This window comes from Carettochelys insculpta, chromosome 18 (genome assembly GCF_033958435.1).
Source record: "Carettochelys insculpta isolate YL-2023 chromosome 18, ASM3395843v1, whole genome shotgun sequence".
In the NCBI taxonomy this organism is placed as follows: domain Eukaryota; kingdom Metazoa; phylum Chordata; order Testudines; family Carettochelyidae; genus Carettochelys; species Carettochelys insculpta.
Genome location: NC_134154.1, coordinates 28,303,101 through 28,329,137, shown reverse-complemented (window position 1 = coordinate 28,329,137; position 26,037 = coordinate 28,303,101). Strand labels below are relative to the sequence as shown.

The window sequence follows — 26,037 nt, the reverse complement described above, 5'->3', positions numbered from 1 at the left end:
GGTGCACAATGCTGAGAGTTTCTGCTATTTGCTCATGAATGTGCAGAAGTCAAGTGGTTTCTTTAAAATCTGTTCTTGAATCCGACAGGGGTCAAGTCCCTTTTGCGAATGAGAGTCTCTGGGCCTGTTTGTTTACTTTCATAGCACAATGGCAGTGCCCTGGCTTGGTCCTACAGCAGCAATAGGCAAGCCAGGGTAATGGGTGGGTCACACGGGTGACCTTCCTTCATCTCAATGGGCCACAAGAATGTCATAACCAAGACCAGAGGTCGGCAACCAAATGAGCAAGAAGACCCATTTTTTTCCCCCAGTTTGGTAGAAAACTCAATAATTCAAGAGCTGCAATGCATGTGAATAAGAGCCGGTCCTGAATAAATACGGGCAAACCGTACATTTTGTAACCCCTATTTTAAGAACAATGCACACACATATCCCACAATCCACTGCACGCATTAAAGGGGGCGTTATCCAGGGTTTCCAGATCACATATTGTTTGCTATTTATATGAGTTTTTTGCATTATTGGGCTTTTAGATGTTCAACGAAATATCCAAAATAATCAGGAGGGCTTTTTTTTTTTACTCTGCAATTATAGCATCAGGAGCCCCAAAGAAATCCTTAAAGAGCCCCACATGGCTCCAGAGCTGCAGATTGCAGACCCCTGACCGAGACGGTCTCCCAGGATCTGGCCCACAGAAGGCTGGGGACAAGAGGGCTAAATCACAGAAAGGGAAACAGTTCTTGTGATACCTTTTTCTCCAATGGGAGAAGTGGAGGCATCCTTCCACCCTGACGTAGTCTGAAGATGGTGGTTGGCACATTCCTGAACAGAATTATTTGACCTCTTTGCCAGGACTTGATGATTCCTGAGGTCGCTTGCAGTCCTATATTCCCGGCTGCTTCCGTGGTGATTTGACCCACCATTTCCAAGAGCACTGCACGTATTCTTATTGACTTCAGCAGGCAGTGGATCCATCCCTTAGAACAGTTGTGTTGTGGGCTCACTCTGGCTTGGAGAACAATTTGCACTTGCAATGCACCTATTTGGCCTTTCATTCTCTCTCTCCTCCTTCATCTGTCTAGATCTGTAGGCTAAGAGGGCATAACCAGCCTAGTACAGCCCAGCTGGAGTAGCAGTAGAGAAGAGTTAATAACATTGCTACCACCCTATAACCCTGATAAATAACACATTTGGACAAATTCAGTCCTGGGCTAACTCTACCGACATCTAGATCAGCCTGTTCCCCCCAAATGTCGCCACATCTGCAGTGAAATATAGCAGCTGGGGATGTAGTGTAGAATGAGGGTGAACGGTTCTTTTTGCATGTGGCCAGACCTGGCTTTGCCAGGGCTTGGAGTCCCATCTCCAGCCGCCAAGAGCGTCTGTACATACGTAACCACCAACAGGTGGAGTCAAACCTGGGACCTCTGGAGTTTGGTGCAGGAGCCTCTACACTTTGAGCTTTCTTGCTGTGCGAGTGACCTAAGTGCTGCTCTGCGGGACCGTGAGCCACACCCCTGTGGAGCGTGAGTTACATATACACATCTGTTCGGCACAAGGTGTCAGAAGCGAAACTCATCTGCATCCATCACCTTGGTATCTGATGTAGCAGCAAGGGAACTTATGTTCACGAGAGACTAATACCAAGCTGTCCCACGCTCCTCAGACGGAACATTTTTGGAGTCTGCAACCATCACAGTTCCCTAAGCCAAAATTCATATTCTCCACACCCACTGCATGGATGCCATCCAGGCCACAGCGCATCCCACAGACAATGCTGACTGCGTTTGTTGGTTTTTTAAATAGAACCAGGTTCAGCTTGTACAGGTACAGGTTGAGGGATCCTCTTCAGACCTTGCAGAAGATCCTCTTAGGAGCTCTTAAAAGATGTGTAGAGGGTGAAGAGAAGATGGGAGCAAGATTGAGGGAAATGTGTCCTGATAACTTTAACCACGGAACAGTCATAGCTCATTGCTTCCAATTATTTTCAGCATAACTTGGCATTTCCACAATGCTGAACGGTTTTCAGAAGGTCAGCTAATTTTGTTCATGATGAAGCTGACTGGTGGGGGATTACTTCAGTAATTTTTACGAGGCCAGTGACTGATGTGTGTTAAGTTTAGAATGCCACTCTTGACATATGTCAACTGCAACGTACTAGGAAAGCTACTGAATAATTAGGGAAATGCAGGGATAATGAGTTAACAAGGGGCTAAGAGGGCATAATGAGCGTAGCACAGCCCAGCTGGAGTAGCAGAAGATAAGCGCTAATAACACAGCTACCCTGGTATGACCCTGACATATAACGCACTCGGATGAATTCAGACCTGGTGTAATTCTGCCCATATCATAGAATCATAGAATCCTAGGGCTGGAAGAGGCCTCCAAAGGACATCAAGTCCAGCCCCCTTCTCAAAGCAGGATCAACCCCAACTAAATCATCCCAGCCAGGACTTTGTCAAACCAGGACTTAAAAACCTCTAGGGATGGAGATTCCACCACCTCTCTAATATCCAACCTACACCTCTCCCACTGTAACTTCAGACCATTGCTCCTTGTTCGGCCATCCTGTGAACGGTCTCTCTCCCTCCTCTTTAGAGCCCCTCTTTAGGAAGTTGAAGGCCGCTATCAAATTGCCACTTACTCTTCTCTTCTGCAAACTAAATAAATCCAAAGCTCTAAACCTCTCCTCATAGGTTGTGTGCTCCAGCCACCTAATCATTTTGGTTGCCCTCTGCTGGATCCACTCCAATATCTATGGAACAGAAGTGAATTTGGACCAGGCTGACTTGCTGGAAAATTGTGGGTGAACGGCCATACAGCAAACATGCAGTGAATCACATTTCTTCTCCTTTATTCTCCTTTGATGGCTTCCTTAGTAGGGAAGTGACATTAGTACTGTAATTACAGCGGCCATATTAATAGCAAATGCCTTTTTGTGTAGATTGCACCTTTTGTTCCAAAGAAACACAAAGCTCTTTACAGGGCCCTGCCACAACCGTGCTTTGTTCCCACTGAAATGCAGCCATGTCTACCCTGAAATATAGCAACTCAGCATGTCGTAGAGAATCAGGGTGAATGTCCCTTTTGCAGGAGGCCAGACACAAGAGCTGGCCTTGCCGGTGCTTGGAGTCCCTCCTTCAGTGGACAACACTGGCTGTGAATACACCTTTCTTCAGCCAAGGATGTCGTTAAAGCGTCTCAGCTAATTGGTCAGAACTTTGAGTGATCCTTACCTGGAACAACGGTCTTGGCCAATCTGAAAGCTTTCACAAAACCCTGGCTGCTACTTCCACGCCTCTCCAGCACCCGTGGAAAATGGCACAGGGCCTTGCACTGCAAGCCACAGACTTAGAGATGTGCATTCCTCGGCTACGAGCGGGCGCGCGGCAGCTAGCTTGCAAAAGGAGCAGAGGCCTTCCGGTCTCCCGGGGTGCATTCCTTGCTAGGAAGACTGAAGGAGAGGAGGTCACAAGAATGGTCCGTAAGCCGATCCAACTTCCACGGGTGCGTCCATTGACCGAGCGCGTCAAATGTGAGGATCAAATTCCCTGCTAGCGCCGTTCCCCAGAAAACACCTGCCTTAGGCCAACTGAGACTTGAGGCTCTTGTGGCTTCCGTGGGAACTGTGGGAGCCTAGCACGTATGGAAGCCTGATCGTGTAGAGCCTCGCTGTGGTTTTGGGGACGGGGGCGGATTGGAAGGCAAACCTCTCGTTCACTTCCAGCCCCTCCGAAAACGTGACTATGATGAACACAGCGGTACCCAGGCAGTGCTTTCCACCTGCCTGGAATAACACCCCTGAGGCCACCCCATGTCTTAGGCCCTATAACACACGGACCTGGAGAGGCGGAGGTGGAAACGGTCTGCTCTCGACAAGCTGTTCCTCTCCCTGCCCCAGAGAGCCATGGATCAGCCGAAGAGGACAGTTCTGGCAGGGGCTAGGAACCCATCTTGAGAGCCTCTCTGCATGGGCTGGTGAGGTGATTTAGTGCAGCCTGTGATTTACCACACTCAGCCTTCCCCTCACACCATAGCCAGCCTAGTCGTTTTGTGCTGTGGCTCAGGGTCTCACTCAGGCTTGGATACGTTACCGTGACCTCCTCAAAGCAGAAGGCGGACTTGACTCTGAGCAGTGGTTACCACTTCAACCCCGAAGCCTTTCCTAGCTTGGAGCATCCCCCAGAGACTTTCTTGCTGCTCCCAAGAAGGGCTTGTGGCAGGCAGAGCATCTCAGCTCTGATTCTCAGAGGGGAAGGAGGCACCTAAATAGCTGGGAGGACCTGGGCCTCTAGGCCTAGCTACTTGGCAGAACAACACGCAACACCATCTTTGCTATAACAAACTCGCAATGTCCTTGCAGGCACACACACAGACTGACTGCAACTGAGTCAGACAGCTCACGTGGCCTAGGAAGCCTGGCCCTGGGAAGGGAGCAGAGTCCTAGTGGTTAGAGCAGGGGACCTGCAGTCAGGTCTCTCGGGTTCTGTAACCACGCCCAGGAAGGAGAGTAATGGTGAGGCTGCGAGAAGAGCTCTCCTCTCAGCTCCCCTGCTGACTTGCAGCGTGACCCTGGATCGGTCCATTAACCACTCAGTGCCTCATTTTCCCTATCTGTATAAGGGGGTCAACGGCATTCTGCTGCCTCTGGGGAGGGGCTAGTTCACTCACGTTTCTGAAGTGCTTTGAGGTCCCCAGCCAGCTAATGCTGGGGACGGACAAGGTGTGGATGCCACCAGGCCCTGCAAGGCACAGCAAGAGCCTACTGCCAGTAGTTCTTTTGGATCTGACAGAAACCACCCAGCTGCACTAGCTTCTCCATCTGGCTCCTCCACGTTCTCTGCTGACTTACAGAGCATTAGCTGTCGGTGCCTTAGTTAAAAGCAGGATGAAAGAATTTCTCAGGGCTTAGCTTTAGGGTGGTAGTGAAAGAATTAGCTACCCTTATCCTGGAGGCTGCTGATCAAAGGCCTTGCGTATTTGGTACGCACAGTCTCTTCAGTCGGTATGAAGTTCTCTTCTAAAGGGTTTGCAGGCTAATTGCTGTAAGTCAGACCATTAGCGTTGCTCCTGGCGGCTCTCGGGTAACAGAAAGCCTCCGGCCAGCAGCACTTGCAGGAGTTCAGCTGGAGTGCTGTGTTTTCCACCACAGAGCGCCAAGTGACCACAGGATGGACTGGACTGGTATTTGTGATTGCAGCAGGAGTTTCCCCGAGTTACAGCCTCCTGCTCCCCGCCCGCCCTCAGCGGGCGTACACCAGGGGAGGCGTTTTGCCAGCTCGTTAGGGGCACTTTTACTTGAGATCATCGTTAGTGCCATTATCAATTCCCTGTGGGGGAAATTCACTATGTGGGAAGGTCTGCAGAAGGCCCAGGCGCCCCACAGAATTGATCTGAGGTGAGGCCTAGACCTGGGGCTGTCGCATCTGCCCAGGGGTGAATTTTGCCAATAGTGTGGTATAAAGTCGTAGAGTCTAAGGCCAGGAGAGATCACCAGGTCACCCCTAATATCACAGACCACTCACGCCCACCCAGCCACCTCCCCACCCTGGCAAACAGACACTTAACAAAGAGACAACCTGGAGTAAGAAGGGTGACTGTATTTCCCTGTGCTGAATATGGGACACTTGGCAAAATTACTCGTTTTCAAGCAAGTTCAGTGGCAATCGATGGTACAAACATTCAAATTAACACCGAGTTGCTTGGGCCCATTCAAAAGACATACCGTGCAGTTATCAGAGAGGTCGCCGTGTTAGTCTGTAGCTTCAAGAACAACAAGAAGTCTTGTGGCACCTTATAGACGAACAGATATTTTGGAGCATAAGCTTTCGTGGGCAAAGACCCGCTTCATCAGATGCATGAGTGGTGGGGGTGGTTTCAGAGGGGTATTTAAGTATTTGACTCCATTAACCACGGATTAAACAGAGACTGGGAGCGGCTGTCAGCTTACAAAGGCAGTTTCTCTGCTCTGGGTGCTAATATCTCCCCATTAGACTCTGACAAAGGCTCACATCCCCCTGTCTGATCTGACTTGTTTTTTCCCCTTTTGATAAGTACTGTTGATACTGGGCCATTTCCACCTCACTGAATAGACCTGGTCAGCTCTGGCCCTCCCTCTTACTGGGACCCCACTCTTTAAATACCCCTCTGAAACCACCCCCCCACTCATGCATCTGATGAAGCGGGTCTTTGCCCATGCAAGCTTATGCTCCAAAATATCTGTTAGTCTATAACGTGCCACAAGACGTCTTGTTGTTCTCAAAGCCACAGACTAACACGGCGACCTCTCTGATAACTGTGTCGCTGGATGACTTTTCCTTACTTATCTTTGAGTTCGCAGAGAGAGGGGTGCCTGGGATCCAATCTCACCATAAAGGTTTCAAGTGAAGGAGACTGCCCAAAGCTGCTTGGTAAATTGATGCGACAGCTAATTCCTGTTCCCGTAAAAGCCTACTACTGCTGCCAGCGTGTGGATTGACTCCACTAGCGCAAATGATGGAGCCGCCGCTGTCACGCAGGAGAGGCCCAGTTTCAAACCCTCTACTTGCCCATGTTACACCATCAGGTCAGGCTCCAGAGGGGGTGACCACACTGCCCCAGGAGGTGTACCATCCCACTCAGATACACAGAGCCCTGCAAATCCGTGGATACCTGCTCTACAGCCAGGCTCATTTTTGCAGCTAGAGATACCAATTTTGTATCCACGCAGGGCCCAACGCACAGACACGCACCGGCCAGCTTCGACCAAGCTAGCCCGCTAAAACCAGCAGCACGGGCCGGCGGGGCGAGGGTCATCCCAGGCAAGACCTCGGGTGAGCATTTGGGTGACACTGCTATTTTTAGCACATTGCCCCATTTAAATCTAGCACAGGCACAGCTACCCCAGCTGGAAATTACACATCCCCGGGAAGGAGGAGCACCTGCAGCTGAGGCAGGAGGGCTTCCATTAAGAAGGGAGCAATGGCCGGCACTGGGCCAGCTCTGTCTCCCCTCCAGTTTCATACTGTGGGTAGCGTGTGGTTACTGCCAGCCCGCACTGGTGAACCTGCTCCATTGTCTCTATTTGCGCCGCACGGATTTCGTGCTGGCTTCCTTTGTTCACAAGCATTGCAAGCGGGCCTGGCTGGCTTTCACTGACCCTTACTAATTACAGCCGTCACTGTTTGTACGGCCCAAGGACTGAGCCCCGCACGGTCTGATTGATTGTCCAGACTCCTGAGTTACCCACTCGCCTAGTGCTGTTATAACACGATTGAAACTGCTAATAAATAAAACAGCGTGAACAATATCCGCCCTTCCACTGCAGGGAAACTTTTGCCGAAATGCAGGGAATGCAGCCCCAAATGCTCCCTCTGCCTCACTTGCAGCCACTTCTCTGGTAGGGCTGCTCCTGCTCCTGCTCCTGCTCCTGCTCCTGCTCCTGCTCCTGCTCCTGGTGGTTTTGCAGAAGCCGGCAGAGGTTTCTTACGGGTGGACAGGGGCTTTACAGAACCAAGGGTTCCTCTGATCCCCAGTTCTGTCATTAGGAATCAGAAGCGGCATTATTAGTGGTTAATTGCAGCGGATACATTACATATGGCCAGGAAGGGGAATGCTGTATGGTTTTTATGGTGACAGACAGTCTATTCTTGCTAACCATCTGGTGGCGATTTGCTGCGTGTCGATCCAAATTAGTCTAATGAGCACGACCAAATAACCCACTGATTGCTCTCTGGTAAGTGGAAGAACCCCACAAGGCTGGAGGGAAGATGATTTATTGGGGTATGAGATTTCCTGGCTCCGGATGTATGAGAGGAAAACCTCCGGGTGGGGGAGGTTCCTTCTTTTCAGTTTTGGAAAAGCCTCTTCAGTTGGGAATTGGAGCATCCATCACACCAGGTCTCTAGCGACTTGTAATGACCATCTTATCAATAAACTAGGGAAATACAACGTAGATGGGGCTACTCTAAGGTGGGTCCAAAACTGGTTGGATAACTGTACTCACAGAGTAGTTATTAATGGTTCACAGTCATGCTGGAAGGGCATCACGAGTGGAGTTCCACAGAGGTCAGTTTTGGGACCAGTTTTTTTCAATATCTTTGTCGGTGATTTAAATAATGTCCTAGAGAGTACACTTATAAAGTTTGTGGAAGATACCAAGTTGGAACGGGTTGCAAGTGCATTGGAGAATAGAGTCATAATTCAGGATGGTCTGGACAAACTGGAGGATAGCAGAACAAGGAGCAATGGTCTGAAGTTACAGAGGGAGAGGAGTAGGTTGGATATTAGGAAAAACTGCTTCACTGGGAGCATGGTGAAGCACTGGAATGCGTTGCCTAGAGAGGTGGTGGATTCTCCATCCCTAGAGGTTTTTAAGTCCCGGCTTGACAAGATCCTGGCTGGGATGACTTTGTTGGGGCTGATCCTGCTTGAAGCAGGGGGCTGGGCTTGGTGACCTCCTGAGGTCCCTTCCAGCCCTAGGATTCTATGATTCTATGATAAACAGGATGAAGTTCAATAAGGACAAATGCAAAGTACTTCACTTAGGGAGGAACAATCAGTTTCACACAGACAAAACAGAAAGGAATCTAGGGGCCATAGTGAACAACAAGCGAAATATGAGTCAACAGTTTGACACTGTTGTAGAAAAAAGCAAACACAATCATGGGATGCATTAGTGGGAGTGCTGCAAGCAAGCCACGAGAAATCATTCTGACTAGGCCTAAACTCAAGTATTGCGTGGAGAAATCGGAGAAGGTCCAAAGAAGAGCAACAGAAGTGATAAAAGTCTAGAAGAATGAGCTACGAGGGCTGATTGACCAAACTGGGTTTGTTTAGTTTGGCAAAGAGACGACTGAGAGGGGACAGGACAGCAGCTTTCAAGTACCAAAAGGTGTTACAAGGAAGAGGGAGAAAAATTATTCTCCTTTTCCTCTGATGACAGGGCGAGAAGCAATGGGCTTAAATTGCAGCAAGGGAGCTTTAGGTTGGAAATCAGGAAACACTTCCGAACTGTCAGGCTGGTTGAGCACTGGTATAAATTGCTTAGGGAGGTTGCGGAATCTCCATTGTAGGAGATATTTAAGAATAGGTTAGATAAACATCAGCCAGGGATGATCTAGACAGTCCTTGGTCCTGCCATGAGTGCAGGGAGCTGGACTGGATGTCCTCTCGAGGTCCCTTCCAGTTCTAATACTCTATGATTGTATGACTCAGCTGCGACTACAGAGCATTGCAATGAACTGTGTAAAACACATTTGCTTCACTGTTATCTACCAGATGAAATAAGAACCATTCAGCTGCGATTCATAAGCCTTTTACTGCTAATAGCCAATGGTGATCCTACTAGAGGCGCAGACCATAGTGACAGCTGTGAAATTTTTAGCTTGCCACAGATTTATTACAGCCATCCTCTCCCCCACCCCCAGAGAAATACATATTCAGCTTCTCGGTAGAACAGTTCCATGGAAGGTTACTTCTGTGCATAATTAAATGTTTCACTGGTTACTCATCTGGCATATTAATGTGAAAGCCTGACTAACTGGGGTGTGTTGTCATTCCTACAGTCTCTGTGCCCTGCGAGTTATCCATGCAAATTCCTATGCGCATTGGAGAGACGTGCACACCTGGTAAGAGGAAAGGTAGCAGAGGTTGTCTGCTCAGTGGATGGCAGCGGGACAGTCACCAGCTGGAGGGAGTTATATGTGTTTGTCATCTCTTTGCTGGGGCTTGTGTGTGCTGACATTTTACACAAGCTTCTTGTGGCGAGAGTGACAGCTGCTATTCAAATGGAGGGGAATTCCAAACGGAACCCCAAAATCAGCCACTTACCACCCCTTTATGCACCCCCAGTGCTGAAGCGAGTCCCTGGCTGCAATGCTGCAGCCGTTCAAACACACAGCTTGCAGCACCTCAGAATATTATTTTGTGCCTAATTCGCTTTGCTGTGGGACATTTGTTGAGGGGGTGCTGTGCACCAAAACCCCCATGCATGCCACTGGGAGCTCAGAGTGGAACTGGCGGGTAAATCCTTGAACGCTCCCGCCCCTCCGAGCTCGGATTCCTCACCCAGGGGCTGACGCAGCAGAAAGCCCTGGGATGCAGCTATAAAGCAAATACACAGGGATCATGCACTGAGCAATGATTACGAAAAGCCATCGCTTCTCGTGTGCCAAGTGCATCCCACTGCCTTTCTGTCTGTCCAATACTCCTTCGCGGCCCCAGAGTCCAGGACCACAAACATCGATCCCAACAACCAGACCGGTCGAAACGTTCATGGCGGACGAATTAAATCCTTTCGTCCCTTTGCCGGTTGTAGCTGAGCCTTTTCTGCTTATGTCCAAGGGGGGAAAAGCAGTTACCGTCTCGTAACCAACCTACTGAGGAAGCTGAGCTACTTTCCCAACGGGTAAGGAAAGCTTTGCTAATGGCAGGGTACTTGCCCGGTAGTGCTCTGTGGAGCCGGGTTCTCACAGAACCATCTGAGGAACAGAGAGAACCGTGGGGGGCAACCTGCGGCCCATGGCCCCCTGGCTGACTCCTCCCCTACGTGCCTCTCGTTACCTCCCAGCACTTTCAAAAGAGCCACAAATCATCTGATTCCTGTTCTGTCCCCATTCTTATCTCTTCCTCTTGGAGCAGAGGCTGTCAAAAAGTCAGGTAGGATGTTAGGTATTATTAAAAAAGGGATAGAAAGTAAGACAAGGAGTATCTTACTGCCCCTGTATAAATCTACGGTACGCCCATATCTTGAATGCTCTGTACAGATGTGGTCTCCTCACCTAAAAAAAGATATCCTGGCACTGGAAAAGGTTCCGAAAAGGGCAACTAAAATGATTAGTGGCTTGGAACAGGTCCCGTATGAGGAGAGGCTAAAAAGATTGGGACTTTTCAGTTTAGAAAAGAGGAGGCTGAGGGGGGACATCATAGAGGTATATAAAATTATGACAGTTGAAGTTATTTACTTGTGCCCATAATAAAAGAACTAGAGGACACCAAATGAACTTAATGGGTAGCAGGTTTAAAACTAATAAAAGAAAGTTCTTCTTCACTCAGTGCATAGTTAACTTGTGGAACTCCTTGCCAGAGGAGACCGTGAAGGCTAGGACTGTAACAGAATTTAAGAAAGAGTGAGATAAATTCATGGAGGTTAGGTCCATAAAAGGCTATTAGCCAAGGGTAGGAACGGTGTCCGTGGCCTCTGATTGTCAGAGGCTGGAGATGGATGTCAGGAGACAAACCACTTGATCATTGTCTTCGGTCCACCCTCTCTGGGGCACCTGGCACTGGCCACTGTCAGCAAACAGGCTACTGGGCTGGATGGACCTTTGGTCTGACCCAGTATGGCCGTTCTTATGTTCTTTCGGTGCTGGGAATCAGCTGTTCGCAGTGTTCCAGCTCTGGGCAGTAGGGAAGGAGTAGGTAAGTGCAGGGCTCTGGTGCCAGGGTGCATACAGGAGAAGGAGCAGGGGCCATGGGGCTGCAGGCGCTTGTGGCTCACAAATGCGAAGGAGGGCCACTCATGCAACCTACTCACAAGTGGTTGCCCATCGCTGAGACCGAGGGACACTGAATTAGTTCACGAGAAGGGGACGTGCGAATGCTACTGCTTTCTAGTGGTTTCCTGCAGGCTCATCTGGTTTGGCGGGACGGCTCACCTTTCCTGCGGTTGGGCCACATTTTTAGCTGCGCGTTTCACAACAGAAACAAGTGCGGCAATGAACAACTAATGGTGCCGGCACTATGGCCTTTCCTATTGTTTAAGGTTCACTTAAGCCTTCCCTGGGACAAGCTATGGAAAGAAATCGCAGACAAAAATGATAGCAGGGCTTGAATCTACTGCAAGGGAAATCATCAGTAGTTCCTGCTGCTCCTTCTTATTTCCCTTTGGCTTCCCATAATGGATAATGCTGCAGCTATTTCCCTAAATACCAAGGCAATACATTATGCTGCTGTCACAGGTGCACTGTACTGTAGCAATAGGCTGTATTGCTTCTTCTCACCAGCCCACTTTATTAATGACAACAAATTGTAACAGCATTCACACTCAACCAAAAATGCAAGTAAGTGCTTCACGGGGGGCGGGGGCGGACTAGTAGGTTGAGAACTCAAGGCACAGTGTATTCGCAGAGTCTAACTGCTTTGTAAATGTAGCGGTCCTGTTTCTCTTTGAATCAGGGAGCGCTGATTGCAGGTAATTTCATGTCATCACTGGCACCTCGTTCTGCGGCGGGCGTCTGATACTTCACTCTATTGGCAAAGGCAGGATAATTCTCTCCAGGGGCAGGACTCTCCTGGGGAGGAAGCACGAAGCCTTTCCTACTGGGTCTGGACTTTCCAAAGTGGTCTGGTATTAGCCATTTGAGGCCTGATTTTCCAAGGTACAGAGCATCCTCCACTCACCTGGGCTCGGCCCCAAAAGGGAGAGAGCCAGCCGCAGAGAGCACTTTGGAAATTGTAACCACACACATGCAAGCTTAGATCACCTTGGTCAATGTGCATGTCTGTCTGCATATACTTATCCAAAGGGTAAATAAGTGACCTTTTATAAACCAATGAGAGCACCTCCGTTAGCCTACTCTGGCTCAGTCACAGCATTTGAGCCAATCTCCAGCACATGTTTTTTCTCTCCACAGGGGGAACAGTTGGTATCTGAGAACATGTAGACCTACCAGCTGAGAGCTTCCTGCCCGTAGTTTAACTTCCTGTTACTTTAGAGGAAATTTGCCCCCAACCATTCACCCAAAGATGAGGCGTACCAGAAGTATTAGCAACCTACTGCATATTTCAGAGAGTTTGTCTATCTGTCTGTCCTCCCAAACGATAAGAGCTAGGTCCACCAAATTTGGTACACAGCTTCCTCTGGTCGTAGCTTAAGGCAACGTCGTGGTTTGGTTGCACTCGGAAAATGGAACGTGCCTGGAATGGAACTGCTTCCCATAAACCCCCTGAGAAAAGAGACAGACCCACCAGGCAGGTGAAAGGGGCTGGCTGGGGGGTACCCCAGCCCATCTGATACTGCCTGAGCCCCAAGCTTGCCACCCTGCCCCAGGCTCCCTTTCGGGAGGGGGAGGCTGAAGCTCCCCCAGCAGTTCATACAGGAACATGGTTGGCTGTTCCCCTTTTTTCAGAGAGCGAGGGGAAAGCGCGCAGTTTGCTGAGTTCCCAACTCTGGATGAGAACTGCAGGGGAGCAGATGAACCTGGACCGGCCCCAGTCCTACCCATCCTGGCTGACAGCCACTGAAGGGCCTAACCTCCACGAACTTATCAAGCTCCTTTATGAACCCTGTTCAAGTTCTGGTGTTCACAGCCTCCTCTGGCCAGAAGTTCCACCAGCCCACCAGGCGCTGTGTGAAGAAAAACTTCCTTTTGTTACTTTTAAACCTGCTCCCCATTAATTTCATTGGGAGACCCTCGTTCTTATATTATGGGAATGAGTAAATAACTTTTCCTTATTCGCTTTTTCCCCACCAGTCATGATTTTATAGAGCTTTGTCATACCTTAGCCTCCTCTTTCCCAAGCTGAAAAGTCCCCGTCTTTTTAATCTCGCTTCCTATAGCGCCCTTCCCAACCGCTCATCGTTTTTGTGGCCCTTTTCTGTACCTTTTCCAATGCCAATATAACTTCCAGTCTGGCTGCAGCGGGCACATGCTGGTGCAGTGAGAGAGGCCTGGGGGGGCAGAAACTCCTTCTGGAACAGCATGAATGCTAAGAACGTGGGGGGTGGGGGGGGCTCCTGAAATCAGTTTTGCATTTCTTTGGCCTTCACTGTCGGCTGCGTGCTGCCAGCACCCACGCAGGACCGTGTGAAGCGCAGAGAGGCCGGATGCCTTTTCGTGCTAACGGAACAGATGACGTGCAGCCTCTCTGGGAATAATGACTGGGACTAGACAAAGCTGGCTAAGCCATCCGGCTTGGTAAAGAAACAGGACCCATGATTGCTCTGCGTGCCTCGTAAAATAACTGCCCTGTCAGGGACTGTAAATTAGGTTCTCAGGGATGATAAGCACGTCGGAAGCAGGGCAATAAGTCACCACACAAAAGATACCGCCAGCTGAGGGAAAATCAGTAGCAGGTTTCGTTTCAAACGGAGATGAGCTATGTTTAAAAGGGGCTGAGGAGGAACTGACGGTCGTTTGTCTGTCTCCCGTGCCTGCCCGTCCCCCTTCAGGCTGCCAAAGCTGAGCGGCTCAGGGCTGTACGGTTCATAGAGGCACCAAGCAATCAAGGACGCTGATTTTGGCTGGCTTAGAAACACTACTGATCCTCTGCAGTGCGGCCTGATCAGCTCCAATGCGCAGGAAGCTTCGGAAGCAGAAACTCACTCGACTGTTTGGATTTCAGTCCTTCTCTGCCTTCCCATGAGGCGTCCAGCGGGAGCATTAAAAATGAGCGGCGTTCAATGCACCCCCCATGGGAAAAGCTGAGATTGCTTTCAGGTTACTGTCGCTCCAGGGGGGCACTGGTAAACACACAAGGCACAACGGAGATCCAGGCTATTCTCAGTTACAACTTTGCAAATTCAGAGTCACCCCCCAGAGACGTGATATAGTGTAACTGAGATCAGAATTTGGTTCAAGAGGCACCTAGCAAATGTGACTCACTCAATGCAGGAAACACAAGCGTGTATTTAAATCCATAGGGTCAATGGGGCATAAATTGGCCCTAAGATTTAACTTGTGTTTGCTTCGCCTGGCAGTTATCAGCTTTCAGATTCCCTAAGAGACAGCTGGATGCTTTCAGGCACCACTTCCCAATACCCTAGAGAGAGGCAGATTGGTTTGGTCTGAGGGCCCTGGACCAAGACTTATTCCGAGATGAAAATGAGCAAAGGATAATTCAGGCTGAATAGCTGAGAAACACAGTCCTACTGGCTGGCGGTATCGTCTCCCAAAGGCCGTGGCGAGGAGCTGGGTTGAGTGAACATTGAAAACCAGAATCAATAAAGCCCTGGCAAACATCCTTCTCGGGGACGGATCAACTAATATCAGTGACAAAACTCCCCTTGACTCCTGAGGGGCCTGGATTTGGCCCGAGAGGTTTGCTGTCTGTTTGTGCCTTTTCCCTGGCATGAATATATGCAGCTATTCAAAATCTCTCCCCACAGCCCCATGAGAATCTTACCTCTGTCCTCCTCTTTCTCACGGACCTTCCGCCCTTTGAGAGCTCTGCTCCAGGTCCCCATTTTGTTCCTCTCCGGAATATCCTTGGAAACACCTTTGAACCAAGGCCCATACCTCCGGACTGAGTTCCAAGCTTCTGGTGTCTCCTTGAATCCCTTGCCGAGCTGAACCGCTCCGAGGTACTGAAACTCTGTCCCTTCACTGGCGCCATCCAAAGGGTTGAGTTCATTCTCCGAGATGGTGGGCTCCCCAGCAAACCCAGAGTGGAGGAAGACCAGGCTCCCGGCCGTCAGGTACAGCGCAATCAGAGTGAAGAAGCGCACAGGTTTCCGCCTAAAATAACGCTGGAACTTTACCAGTAATTTGGCCATAGCGCCTTCATTACTCCCCCGGTGTTGGGTGAGAAGTTGCAGCACAGAGTCAGCTGCGGAGGTCTTGCAACTCGACCTTCAACCACACATGATTGGGTCAAAACCGGCTGCTATAAGCTAAGTGGGAAGGGAAGAACAATAGCTGTTTATCAGCAGTCCCACTCCACTGGCTCAAATGCTAACGTATTCCCCCGGGTGTTCATTTGGGATGAATAAATCATCATGAAAGCAGACTGGGACTGCATGCTGAACGGACACAAAAATATTTTATAGTCCCCGAGGGCCGGGGTAGGGACTGGTGAGTATATTTTTCAGTTCCCGTTTCGGGCTAAGAAAACGAGGTATTTCTCAAAATGAAAAGCTGTCACTCCCCTTTGGCTCTATTTCATTCTGCTCCTGCTCATGTGCCGAAGGGGTGCCCTGGAGACTCCCTGGATGGTGGATCATGTTAAGAAAGGGGAGTGTTTGAAGGCGATTTGAAAGCTGATCAGCTGACGCGGCTCCCCTCACTGGCTTTGTCTGCTTTCAGCTCCTTGGCACTGGTTCTCGCAGGCATTTTGCTAATGGAAGTGGCACTGCCTCCCTCTCAGCAACAGGACGAAAGGTCCTGGCTGCGTCTCCAGGTGCGGAACACGGGATTAGTGGAAGCCTTTGTGTAATGACTCTCCATTCAGTGTGCTCTCAGAATGAGACATCTCCACCTGCAAGTCAAAGGGAATGACAGTCATTAGAACAGTGGAGGGTTACAGCTGTGTGCCCTCACCCTCCCCCTTCCCTGACACTCAGATCCCAGTCAAGATAAAACACAAATACTCTTCTTTTTGCCTGGTGAGGCTTAGCTGTCTGGGACATTTGCAAATTAAGCTGTTCTACAAACCCCAAGGCTGGCCAGGCGCTTCACAGTTGTCGCTCCGTCATCCATTATGGAGTCTGCCAGGATAGAACTCAGAAGTGCTTGCTCCAACAGCGCAGGAGCCTACCAGCTACGGGAGAATCCCTATTAGCTATCAGCAGTATAGGGGCTATGTCATACAGATGAGTTATGATGTCATCAAGGGGAGCATAGTGATAGACACAGTCTTTTTCTCTCTCTCGCTTTCTCACCCCAGCTACCCAGTCCATCACACTATTACATGGATAACACTAAGACACTAAGTTGTCTGCAGATTCACAGGTGAATTGCCCGAAATAATTTGCATCCTTCGACTCATCTCAGCCTATTTGACGCTTTCCTGTGGAAGTATTGGGAAAGGGATTTCTCATGTTTCCAGCCTGTTGATCAGCCTTTTTCGCATTGCGTTATGTTTTAATTACCTTTCTCTCCGCTCCAAAGCCTCTACAGATGCTCAGTCTTTCACTCAGCCGGCAGAGGATTGCAGCACGTCGTACAGAGTGCACTGTTGTGCTTCGCTTTCCTACCCCAGTGTGCGCACCTCCCCACACAACTGCCGGCGTGCCTGCCCGGCTCAGTCTGAGCAAAGCAGACTTCTCTGAGAACACCCAGCCAACCGGTCGGTGAGACCGGGATCAACCCACACGTGTCTGACTGTTCCCACGAACGCCTTGGTCCTCTGGCATACGGTTCCACATGGAGGAATGATTCACCAACACCGCCTTGTCAAAGGGACAGCTAAACCCCCTTACACTGTGCTCGTTCTGAGGAGAAGGGGCGGTCGCGGCTCAACAGTGTGGGGCTCTGGATAGCGTAGTGCATTTCCAGGCACCCCTGGCAGTTTCTGCACCAGAGAGTCAAAGGAGAATGGCAGATGAGTGTTCTGGGTGCGGGGTGGGGGGGGGCGCTGGCAAAACTGAGGGGTGTTGGCAGAGCCAGGGAGCAGGACCTAATGGCTGGCTCTGCTGAGAACTCTCGCTGGAGCAGCTGGGCCACTGTAGGTGAAGACAGGAGAAACAACAGGTGAAATTCCTGGCAGAGCAGAGCACCTGCCCTAGGCTCTTTGCACACACGTAAGAACATTAAAAAAACAGCCACACTGGGTCAGAGGAAAGGTACATCTAGCCCAGTGTCCTGTCTTCCAACAGTGGTCAACGCCGGGCGGCCCAGAGGGAATGAGCAGAACAGGGAATCATCCAGTGATCCCACCCCTGTCACCCATTCCCAGCTTCTTTGGGGGAGATGCAAATCCCGCCCAGTTAATCAGCGGAGCGGCCACAGTTAGGGCTTTTTGTTTCTCTTGGTGGTGCACATTCTCACCTGCCTGGGTGCAGAGGAAGAAATATTCCACACCTGGCTGGAAAAGATCGGAGGGAACATTGGTGCCATGAAGCTCATATGAGGAGACAGCAAATGAAGCACAACGTGCGTAAGCCCAGAAGAGTGAGGGTTGGACCACAAGCAAAGCGTGAAACCTGATCAACCCGTTTTCCTCTCCTTGTGCATATGCCATACTCACTTCTGGGCTCTACCCAGGACGCTCTGACACCATGGGCAAGTGCCCCCAGGCCAGACCTGGGGTAAATCTGGGGTAAAGCTGGGGTAAAGCTGGGGTAAATCTGCAAAGCTCCCTATGCTTCCTGCGTCTTCACTGGTGAATGAGGGAAGCCAGAGCTGTAGGTACGGCATCACATTGAGGAACATTGGCTCCAGCAGAGCTACAGCAATGTACACCAACCAGAACTCTGGCCCTATGTAGGGATGAAGTGACCCAACCTGTTGCCTAAAGCTTTCCCTGAATCCAAAGCTGTGGGGAGATTTGATGCAGTTCTGATAACTTTCCTCCCACAATTTCTCTATTGCATGGGTCTCTTTGTCCCTAGCTTCAGGGGAGGATGGAAAGTATTTGGGACCAAACTGTAGCTGGTTCAGCCCTTCTTCTGGTGTTTCTAACCCAGTGCAACCCAGAAATATCTACTGTCCAGACCAAAAACCACACCAGGCTGGAGGGACCCGGGAAGCTCTCTTTAAATGCAGTCATTCTCTTGCATGTTCCAGGCCGTTCTGCGCGACCGATGAGACGCGAGCAGTCACCCCTCCACCGCGAAGCGCCCCAGCATCTTCCTCTTCGCAGCCTGCCTAATGGAACACATATCTGAGTGCGATGGGAGGTTTGGTCATGGTCGCTGTCTCCAGTTAATGCTCTCTGGCAGACAGCTGGTCCTTGCTTAGGGGCACTTAGAAAAAAGGATGGTTATTGCAGTCCTGGTTCCCTCCGTAATCAAAGTAAAGTGAAGCAGTAGACAATTTGCACTTCCGTGCTCCCTGCTAGCTGAGGATCGCAATGGGCTTTACATGTGCAAGCCTCGTGAGCCCCTGACAGAGAGGTTGGTGTTACTAGATGGGGAAACTGAGGCACCAAGCATGCCAGATTCTGGTTCTCCTGATTGCTGCTCCTGTGTTGCAGCCACAAAACCAGCCTTCCTTTCCCTTTCACTGGTTCTTCATCTGCCTCTCCGACTGCTCTATCCATGTGTCTACTGCTCTGCTGTGCAAAGATAGCAGTGTGAGCTCCTTCTATGCCCCCGCACCTTTCCCAGCTCCTTTCTCTCAGGGGAGGGCATATTTTCAAATGAGCTCAGCTCCCAAACAAGAAAAGGCCAGACTTACAAAGTGGCTCAGCTCCCAGCAGGTCCCAGGGTGACCCATGTTCCTGCTAATTTTTTCCATCAGTGTGAGGAATAAATTTTATTCTGTGCACTGAGGCATGTGCTGATGTGCACCACCTAGAGAAACTCCTCCTGCCGGCTGCAGAAGGCCGTGAGAGCACTTCTGTGCAGGCAATGAGGCTGATCCCCAGGGCAGCCCTTTGCCCCATCCTGTGAATCCCAGCCCTTGTGACTGTTGTGCTGCAGTCCAGACTCCCACAAACTAATGAAAGGCACATTTATCGCTAAGTCATCAAAGCTGCTTCGGTAATTCCCCAGCAGCCACCACAGGCAGAATCTTCTGATTGGCTGTTAATTCAGAGTCATATGTAACGAGCCGGCAGCTGTTCAGTCACAAAGATGCTGCAGGGAAATGTCAGTAGTAATCGTGGCCGTGTTAAAACAAATGGGAGTCCATGAAAAAAATAAAAGAGGAATAAACATGCTCATAGAAAATAAGTTTTACATAAATTGCAAAGTCACAATCAATTATTTTTAAATTAAATAACTTCCACTAAGGTTATCACTGGCTGGCTGAAATTCTATGGTGTGGTTTCCTTTTTCATTTAATGAGGTGACTTAGCAGCTGGAATCAGCTTTGATGGGTGTCTGCGAAAGGCCCGGGAGGTGATTGTGGGGTCTGCAGTAGTGAAAAGAAACCTCTGGTCAAGTGGTTTATGCAAGTAGAGCACTCGCTCTGATTGGCAAGATAACAGGGGAAATGTCATATAAGGTAGTTTTGGTTCTTGTGACAGCTTCAGGGAGGATGGAAAGTATTTGGGACCAAAATGAAGCTGGTTCAGCCCTTCTCCTGTTGTTTCTAACCCGGTGCAACCCAGAAATATCTTCTGTCCAGACCAAAAACCACCCCAGGCTGCAGGGACCCAGGAAGCTCTCTTTAAATGCAGTCATTCTCTTGCACGTTCCAGGCTGTTCTGCATGACCGATGAGAAGCAAGCAGTCACCCCTCCACCGCGAAGCACCCCAGCATCTTCCTCCTCGCAGCCTGCCTAATGGACAGGCAGAAGAGAGACCTGCTTGGTGCGTGCCGTTAGGCTACCTTGAATGGTGTGTGAATTCTCCTTCATGCATTGCCAGAGACAACATCGGGAGCAGGTGAATCCATATTCGCCACCGGAGTGGCAGGCAGCCGTTCTCGTGCAAGGGGGATCCTCGGGGCCCAACTTCCGGGAGGCCAGAAATCGAATATTTAGAATTCAGCCACTGTCCTGCAGCAAAAACACCATCCATAAAATTTAAAGGGGGAGAAACCAAAGGGCCCACCGAATTCGAGGGTTTTGCAGAGGGTGGCCGAGGCGCAGGGTGGAACAAGCGGCATGTCCGTGAGGGGTGCATGGCAGGGCAGGGAACTTGGTCGTCTCAGTGCAGTGCTCTGCTGCTAAGCCATATTCCTGCCTCCTGGGCAAAACACCCAGGCCTGTGGCTCTGGCAGCACTGCAGAGACCTAGTTTCAGTTGCCTTTGTGTGCATATGGCACATTTTTACGCTGTGGGAGGCTGGCAATTTCTCAGATGCCTCCAGACAGGCAAAGAGACTAACGCCGGAGGGTGGAGAGAGAGATCAGATCCAGCCCCAGGGTGACTCCCACCTGACAGCTGTTCAGCGCTCGCTGGCGGGCGGTGTTTATACCATGCGCCTCACGAGGTGGCATCAAGCCGGTCACTTCTTGAAGGCAAAGCGTCTGCATCGTTACGGCTGTTGCTAGGCCCCCGTGTTCGCAGGCACGTCAGAGACTGGAGAGGCCCACACAGCCACAGTCCGTCACCACTGGGGCTGGTTCCTCCAAGTGCAGACCGAAGCCTGAGGGAACTTCACAGGATGACGCAGCTCAGGGCTTTGGGGAGCAGAGCAAAGCTAAATTCTGCAGGCAATCTGTGCTCCTCAAGCAGGGAGAGCTACCGACGGGTCTCATCTTAAAGGGTGGGCTTGTGCCCTAAGGTCACCAGGTCAAGCTCTGCTACCGACCACTCGCACAGCAAAGACAATTCCGAATGAAATGACCACATGCCGAGATGCTTGGTAGCTTTCCCTGTATGCCGTTGATAAGCAGCAGATATATTTCATTGACAACGCCCAGGGTCGCTGGTCCAGCGAGCGCCAATTCCAACAGCAAGTATCAGATGCACCTCATGGGCACATTACAGGAATGCAAGAGCCACCATCTGTGAAAAGCCAGTTGGTAACAAACTGGTTGTCACGTGCTGATAGCAGAGAGGCCTAGGGAAAATTAATATTATTGTGGGTCTTCTCACAGTAGCCCCTAGAGGGCCCAGTTAAAATCAGACCCCTGCATGCAAGGTGCTGCGCAGATATATAAGAAGGTCTTCTGCCCTCAAGAACTTGCAGGGTAAATAGACCAGGGCAACAGAGATGGGAGACGAAGTAATGTGCCCAAGGTCACAGAATGGGTCAGTGGCAGAGCTGGGAACAGCACCTCTATTAGACTAAATGGCCTCTCAATGCCACTGTGACACTGGGTTTTTAAGATGAATGTGCAAAACATTGTTGTGACCACTGTCCTAGGTTTGCACCAAATTTTGCACCAAGTGGGCCATGTGAGGTGTCGATTGAAAACCGGTGACGGGCTGAGTCTGGTTATGCTGCTGGTATGTTTGTATCACTTTTACGTGTGGAGTTACAAGTATCCACTCTTGCCAGTATTTGCTATTTCAGTTTCTGGGGGACCGCAATAGGAGGCGTGGCAACCTATTGTGAAAGGGTCTCCAGCCAAGTGAAGCCGTACTTGACAGGGAAAGGCCCTTGTCAGATTCCAATCAGCCTCTGAGGAATCTGGCTGTAAGATGCAACCCGGCAGAGAGGCAATGGCCAGTTGCCCCAGAAGGACATGGAGAGGTGACCTGCCCATGGGACAGGCTCCATCTTGGATGTGCTTCCACATAGGGAGAACAATGGAATTCCCTTCTCATGGGCAAGGGCCCTGAGGTTCTCCCATCTTTGTCTTCACTCCAGCTCATCACTTCAGGAGCATCTCTGCTATGAACTGAGCCCAGACAGACTGATAACCCATCCTGACAGAGGATGTGTTCCGGAAACTCTGAAGTTAGCAGCCTAGTCCATCTGCTGCAAGCCTGCATCAAGAACTTTGTGACTGGTGTATGTAGTTTGATTGCTTTAACAATTTGACACTCACCCTAGTCTGTCTTTCTTTTTATTAATAAACCTTTCGATTTTAGATTTTAGAGGACTGAGCCAGCATGTGATTTTGGATAAGACCTGCAGTGTACATTGACCTGGGGAAAAACAAACAAGAAGAAGTGGGTCTGCCCACGAAAGCTCATCACCTAATAAATTATTTTATTAGTCTTTAAAGTGCAACATGACTGCTGGTTTGTTTTCTTAGAATACAGACTAACACGGCTCCCTCTCTGTTACTACTGACCTAGGAATGTGGCTGGTCCTTTGGGACTAGAAGTACTTGCTCAGATTTCGCCAGATTGGTTTCATAAACTCTCACCTGTGTGAGGGGACTGGTTGTGTCACATGGGAAGCTGGAGCATCTGACGGAATTGCTTGTGTTTATTTCTTGCTAGCCAATGTGAAGACCTCCAGTCTTGGGCTGTAAATCACCGTATTTTAAGTAATTTGCCTTGATTTAGCCCTCTCAGCTGTGCTCGGACAAACCTCCAACATTGCAGCTACTATTTCGAAACACTCAGTATTAATAGCGACATTCCTCTCTTAGTACTACCTTTGTTTACAAAAGCTGCTGCCCGTCTTTCACCGACTGAGCACAGCTGACCCTCTGGCAAACACCCCCTCCTTCATTAGATGGGTGTAACTGGTGCTCCCCCAGGAAGGAGATTTCACAGGACATGTTCTTGTTGTGTCGTTCACATTTATGAATGCTGTGTAAGTGGAGCACTTTGCTTTCCCTTATTACAAGCATCTTTTCCCCATAGAAACTGCTGCGTAGCTGCACAAGGTACTTAGAAGAGGTGCTAGAAATCAATTTTATCAAGCCAGCTGCTTGGATTCCCTCTTATTTTGATATGGGAAGTGGAGGGGGGAAATCCCATCTCTAGCTTAAATTGTTAGTGTAATAGCAATGCCATATCCAATGCAGCAGGGCATCTTTTATGGTTAACTCAGAGTGGAAAGTTAGAAACAGCAGGGGAACGTGCGGCTGTGGGGAAATGGACGGGGTGGCGGGAGATACCAACAAAGAAAAGAAATCTACTTGTGGCCTAAAGAAGCAAAATTCCAAGTAAAACGTCAACGGTCCCTCCACAAAATATCCCCAGGGCTCCAGGACACAAACCACAGCAAAGGAAAACAACATAAACACTGAAATCTCCCACTGGCGGGAAAGAGCCGAGGAGAGCAAATGCTGCCTGGGATGGGCGTGAGAAGAGGCAGCAATGACCACCCAGCTGGGGAAGAGAGAAGCTGCCGGTGGAAGAGATGCAGAAGGACCTCGGTGGGCAGAGGGGAGGACTACGGGCCATCAGAAGGAAAGTGGTGGGTGCACGTGGGAGATGGTGGACGGGGAGGTGGGACGTAAAAAGCAGCTGGGGACTCCCAGATTCCGTCAGAACCTAAAGCAAATTGGAAGGCTTGAACCACGAGACTCAGTTAATTTCTGTGCTGCTGTCAACAGGCTGCTGGGAGGCTCAGAAGTGGACAAACAAATATTTCAATGAGCAGATGTGGGGGAGAGATAAGGGTGGCTCCAGGCCCCCACCGAGAGAGGCAGGGTGGCTCTGGCTTTATTTCATCTACCCTTGTCTCCATCAGGGGCTGCAGGAACAAAAGCCTAGGAACAAAAAGTCTCCTCAGAGGCTGGGGGAGGCCTGGATCTCTACTAGCCTTTGAGGCCCTTCACCATAATAAAAATTAAAAAGGATGACGCATGAAAACAAAATCAGGTGCAAAAGGAAGAACTGAGACATAACTTGAATTGTTTTTTTATTTAACAAATGCTTTTCTAGCTTTTACTGGGCAAATGCACTCAGGATTGAGGGATGTGCGTTAAAAACTAGTTGTACAACCTAACGAATCCTAACAAATTAACAAAGGTCTAAATCTGAGGCCCCCCTCTGAGCTTGTGGCCAATGCCAAATGGCTCTCTTGGCCCCTCTCTGATTGGCCCTGGAGGTAGGGGGGTACTCTGTGATACCCCAGGAGGCAGAGAGAAAGCAAACCATCCCTATGCATGTGCGAGGGAGAGACAGACACGGTGGGGTTAGTGGGAGAAAACTGAAGATTTAGCGATACCGCTACCGCCTGCTAACCTATCCTTCCTCAACGTCTAGACCACAATCATGTCTGGACCCATCAGGTTTCACAATATTCCTGGCAGGAACTACTATATCAAAGCCCACACCAAAGTTGGGAGCCTTAGGCACAGACAGGTGACTCAGTAGCCAAGACCATGGAGAAGGAGAGCTGAGATTAGAACTCAGGACCACCCTTCTCCACCTGTTCTACTTAAGGCAGGCAAGGGACTATGTCTTCTGCTGGCAAGAGCACTCTGCAGAGCTCTTCCTCGCTGGTGTCTGCAGATACCAGCGAAGCGTTCGTGGCTGCCTGCTTTGCTGAACTTTGTCCAAATCTACGTACCTACTGCTGGATGCGCCCCTTGAGCATAGAGGCAGATGTGTAATCACCTTCCATGTCTTAGCCTCGTTAGTTAGATTAGGGCTTTTAATGCCCTTTCTAAATTAACTGTGCAGCTAAAATGGGCAGGAGCTACTTTGATTGACCCCCCAGTTGGTAGACCAGAGGCAGCAGAGCTCCTTATTGCGGAGGCATTTGTGAGGAAGCGGGAGAGCAGAGCCCTCTCCTGAAGGAGCTTCCTTCTCAACAAACGGCTGCGACGCAGCGCCGGGTGTGGTGAACCCAGCTCCAGCTCTCAAAGGCAAGAGATACAGCCTTGGTGGCCCACCTCCCCGGCCTACCTGGGGGACACGGGCCACAGACATGCCCCACTGCGGTTCCTTGAGCAGAGCTTTCCAAAAAACATCCAGCTGTTTCCTCTGCCTGGCAGCCAATTGCCAGAGATGGAAAATTCACCTCAGTAAATTGCTTCCTTGGCTAATTCTAGATGACTCTGCCCCAAGGACTCAAACCTTGGTCCCTAGTCCCCATCTGCCCTCTCACCCCAAACCCAGAGAGCAAGAATCTGCCTCGGGCTCCCACTCAGCCCTCATGAGACCCAGAAGCTGATGAGTCTCTGCAGACACTTTGGCTTCCAGAAGAAAATGTATTTTGCTGACTGCATTCTGACTGGCTCTGGTTCAGAGGTCCCTCTCTGGTAAGACCCTTCTCCTTGTTGTGTGACTGAGCCCTGCTCCTCCCAGCCTGGAAAAGGATGTCTCCCACTGATGCCAGTTGGCCGTCCCCTGCTGCCTCATCATCATCATCATGGGCTCAGCACCCGTTGGTGTCTGATGCCTCCCTCACTATTTCCTTCCATCTTTCCCTGTCTGGTGCAGAGTGGCTTAGTTTCTGCAGACTAGCTCCGCACCAATCTACTCCATCATCTACCCACTCTCTGTGGGGTCTGCCTCTCCTGTTCGAACCGTCCATTACGCCAAATACCAGGGTCTTGGTTTTTCATTTATCGTTCATTCTGCAGACATTCCCGAATAGCTGTAACTTGCGTTGTACAACCTTCTGCGGTAGGTTCTCTGTTGGCTGTATCTTCCGATATAATTCCTCACTGGTGACCTTCTACACCCACCCTATTCTCAGAATATTTCCATAACAACTCCTGTCGAATGCCAATATCCTTCTCTTCAACTCTTTCAGTATCAGCCAGGTCTCACATCCATACAACATGCTGCTTTTCAACCTTTTTTACTTTTACAACACACGTTTTCGAGATGCTCAGCTTCGTTCCTAAGTTGAGCCACTGCCTGACACAGACCAAAATACCGGCCGTTTGGTCCCGTCTCCACCCCAGCCCTCATGCGAGGCTC

At 50.0% G+C, this 26,037-nt stretch overlaps 1 protein-coding gene across 3 annotated transcripts in view; it reads right to left on the bottom strand.

The window, feature by feature from the left end:
• The window catches only part of WSCD2 (WSC domain containing 2), a 144,223-nt gene that overhangs the window by 73,081 nt on the left and 45,105 nt on the right, over window positions 1-26,037 (bottom strand). For all 3 annotated transcript variants that reach the window (XR_012648027.1, XM_075012853.1, XM_075012854.1), the window contains exon 2: window positions 15,106-16,176. Coding sequence is in view for 2 of the 3 variants with exons in the window: in XM_075012853.1 (XP_074868954.1) it covers window positions 15,106-15,475 (370 nt within the window). In the remaining variant the exon portion in view is untranslated. The remainder of the gene's footprint in view (window positions 1-15,105; window positions 16,177-26,037) is intronic.